Source organism: Capsicum annuum, chromosome 12 (assembly GCF_002878395.1).
Source record: "Capsicum annuum cultivar UCD-10X-F1 chromosome 12, UCD10Xv1.1, whole genome shotgun sequence".
Lineage (NCBI taxonomy): Eukaryota > Viridiplantae > Streptophyta > Magnoliopsida > Solanales > Solanaceae > Capsicum > Capsicum annuum.
The window spans coordinates 3,209,382-3,212,940 of NC_061122.1; the positions used below are offsets into that span (position 1 = coordinate 3,209,382).

Sequence of the window (3,559 nt, forward strand, 5' to 3'; positions counted from 1 at the left end):
CATCCATTTGATTTGATTTCCACAAAAGATTTCTTATTCATCTAGATTACATATCAATTTCCATGGAATTGTTTTTTGATATGGAATTTAGATGAGTAGGAAGTCTTTGTTCTGCATATTTAATTTATTGTTTTTTGATATGAAATTTAGTTGATAGGAAGTTTTGATATGGAATTTAGATGATACGAAGTTATGCATATTTAGTTTGTTGTTTGTTTACTTGTCTAGATCTAGATATGATTTAATTAGAATTGAAGATTCAATTATGTAGTTGAATTGTTCTTTTTATTTTCCATATTCGAAAGTTTTTTTTTTTTTTTTTACAAAATTCTGTTGATTTCAAATCTTTTCTCAACAGTAACAATTTTTATTTATTTTTTCATTTGCTTTGTCGTTTCTTAGATAAGTTTATTCATTTTACATCTAATAATATTCTTGAACAATTTAGTAGAATATTATAATTATATTGCCTTATTACTCAGAAGTAGGAGTCGGGTCAGTTTATTTGACCCGTTTGGTAAATCCTTATTTTTGCGGCTTACGCCCTAATTTTATTTTCCGTAGTCGGGTCAGTAAATTACTAAGTAGTATTTTATTTTACTCGTTTTTCCTCTTAAACCCTAGTTTTCTGGAGTCGGGTCAGATGTTACGATTTGACCCGAGCTTTCATGTTAAATACTCGGCGCATATTTTAGTTTCTACAGCTGTTGCAGGTGAGTTTTCCGCCGATTTTCTTGTGCCGTTGTTGTATGTTTCTGTTCAATGCTCCTATTCGTGGGTGGTCTGTTTATAATTGTTCCTTCATTTGCTGTATGTTTTCAAGCTTACACTTTGGTTTTCCGACAGATATTTTGCTATCTATGTGTTTTTGCTGTATGAGTGGTAATACCTATGTTTTTCAGCTTACATTTGGTGGTATTTGCTATCTACGGCGGTTTTAGTGATACTACTCCGAGTTCCTTGTTGATTTTTGTAGTTAGTTAGTAGGATTCTTTATTCTTTAATGTAGTGTTATAATATGACCTTTTTGTCCATATTCAATAATTTTTTTGTGTTTCATAGTCCTAATTTTTGTATTTTATCAGAGTCAGTTTTGTTAACACAACAAGATCCGTTGCTGATAACAAATGAAATTTGCCTTCAAAATTATGTGCTGATAACAAATGAAATATGCCTTCAAAATTATGTGCATTATACCGTAGTGTTTTGAACTGTTTTGAACGCATTTTGGTACTCAATAGTTGTATTTTTGTTTGTGTAATAGTGTAGATTTTAAATTTCACTGTTATACTTGTGAATTTTAATGTTATAGCTGTACCTCTTTTTAAAGAGACCTAAACTATGGCATGCTATCCATGTAGTAAGGGTGGTGTTCGTAAGGGTTGTGGTGCGGTGGTTGACGGTGGTGGTCGTTCATCCTGTAAGGGTTGTGTTCTGACCGTGCTATTTCCAGAAAAAAAACATGTTCTTTTTCTAGAATTTTTTTTTATTTCGAAGAGGATCTGGATCGCTTCAAACAATATGTAGAAAATATACTCACCATCTAAGAAGGTTGTGGTTGGAAGTGAAGCCATTACCCAAGGTCGAAGCCCCTCTTCATGTAGTCTATCTTCTGTGTTATGTGATTGAGCGAGCCGGATGCTTTCTGTGTTGGCTGTCTGACCAAGTGTTTTGATGCAAACTCCATGGGATATTTCGAAGTGCTTTACTTAGCAAATTTTAGGTACTTGGAAGCCGTGCGGTGCGAGGTCAGTAGTTTTGCGAAAGGAGTTGCACGGAATTCAGAGGTACAAACGAAGATATTCCACAGAATTGTGGAGCTGAGGTACTATATTGTACTGCTGGTTTTTCTCTGTTTTTCTATGCTGGTTTCTCATAATTGTTATAAATTGCAGAGAAGTTGGTAATAGGAGGTAGAAGGAAATTGTTGATGGGAAGGAGAGATGTAAAGCTAAGGCGAAGCAAGTGGCTGGGGATGTTGTTGAAATTCTGGATGATGATGAGGTGGATGCTCTCAATCTCAAAGTCAAAGGTTGTGAGAGTTGGAAGTGTTCTGATCTTGATCTTGTGGGGATCCTGTTAGAGGTTTGGCTGTGGCTGATGTGCTGGGTGATTCTCTCAAAGGGATACTATGGGCAAAGATAACAAGGGGAAGCTCGTGGCTGGGGACGTTGAAATTTTGGACGATGACGAGGTGGTTGAGGTGGATACTCTCAAAGTCCAAGTCAAAGGTGTTGAGAGTTCGAAGTTTTCTGATCTTGTGGGGTGGGTCCTCTTAGAGTATGTTGCATTTAAGGTAAGTTTACCAAACTCACTTTCCTTTTTGGTGTTGATTTTGTTTGTTTTTTTTCTGTAGGATTTCTGTAAGCTGATACCAAAATTTGAGTATTTTGCATGAAAGATGGACACGGCAATCGCCGAAGTTGAGTCATCAGTTGCGAAGTCGGTAGCTGCACTGGCAACGCTTGATACTGCCAGAGACGTGAACATAGCTCGAGGCCTGACTCGTATTGTTGAAGGGAGAAGAAGGCAGAAGCAGCAGAAGAAGAAGCAGCCCGAAGACTGATTTTTTAATCATCAGAACTATCTTGTATCTTCAGATATGATGAACTATCTTCTATCTTGTTGGAGTTTAGATGAGAAAACAACTCTCAAACATGTTTTGCTGTGGCAAAGGCAATATGTAGCACAAATGTAGAGAACATGGAAGGATGAAGACTTGTTGAATTGTTTGATGGTTTCTTGTATGGCTAAATTGTTCTAGGAACTAGAGGGAAATAAATAAATTAGAGACCATTGATGGCATCTGTGACAACCCCAAGATTTTAACGTGGAAATCTCCTTAATGGAGGAAAAAACACGGAATTGCCCTCACTTTGATCAAACCTCTTGAGTCCTTGAGGGCTAACAACTTTGTCTCCTCACCTGGAAGAGTAAGTTACAGTGCAAGCAGCGATAAAAATTTCTTAATATTTTATTTTTATCGTCGTCATCAAGCCTCACTTAAATTAATTAATTTTGAGCACATTCAATCAGTATTTAAAGGCGTTTAATACTTGCACACAACCAAATTTGCAGCAGAAAGAAAATATAGGATTTTTGCTTCTAAATTGAACTTGGGACTCGTTGGAGATGCTGTGGTCGTCAAAAGAGCACCTAATGTATCTTTGCATTCTGAGTTTCACAAATAAACTATTGGGTGGATCAGTTTCATGATACTATATAAACAATAGATAGTTGAGGTGTACTTTAACAAACAACTTGTAATATTTAGCGGTAATGTCAATATTTTAACTAAGAAGGTTTAAAATTAAAAAAAAAATGTGAACAAAAGAATTAGTTGAAGTGGGTTCAATGTATATACTGTTTTTATACACCTTTTGTGTAGTTTCTATATAAATTTTATACATATAAATATTATATATGAAAATTATATAGTTTTGATATATAATTTATATAATAATTGTACATTTTTCTTACACGTTTTATGCAACAATTATATAATTTTCATTTACTTTTTATAAATTTTTTATATATATTTTATACGTTTTCATATTTG

At 34.6% G+C, this 3,559-nt stretch overlaps 1 protein-coding gene across 4 annotated transcripts; it reads left to right on the top strand.

Annotated features, from left to right (window-relative positions):
* The first annotated feature begins 468 nt into the window (after window positions 1–468).
* Window positions 469–2,805, top strand: LOC107851430. Of its 4 annotated transcripts, none has more exons than XM_047400565.1 (5): window positions 469–713; window positions 1,362–1,825; window positions 1,896–1,986; window positions 2,031–2,296; window positions 2,402–2,805. In XM_047400565.1, the coding sequence occupies exons 4-5, from the start codon at window positions 2,132–2,134 to the stop codon at window positions 2,564–2,566; spliced, it is 330 nt and encodes a 109-aa protein (XP_047256521.1). In that variant the 5' UTR covers window positions 469–713; window positions 1,362–1,825; window positions 1,896–1,986; window positions 2,031–2,131; the 3' UTR covers window positions 2,567–2,805. The 4 variants fall into 4 exon arrangements, with proteins under 4 accessions (XP_047256521.1, XP_047256520.1, XP_047256522.1 ...); XM_047400564.1 differs by having other exon boundaries at window positions 1,724–1,825; XM_047400566.1 differs by having other exon boundaries at window positions 712–810.
* The last annotated feature ends 754 nt before the right edge of the window (window positions 2,806–3,559 follow it).

Bases quoted from the DNA above. Each gene is read 5' to 3' on its own strand.
- LOC107851430 (XM_047400565.1), top strand. From the start codon at position 2,132: ATGGGCAAAGATAACAAGGGGAAGCTCGTGGCTGGGGACGTTGAAATT. The intron at 2,297-2,401 runs GTAAGTTTACCA...TTTGCATGAAAG, and splicing joins TAGAGTATGTTGCATTTAAG to ATGGACACGGCAATCGCCGA.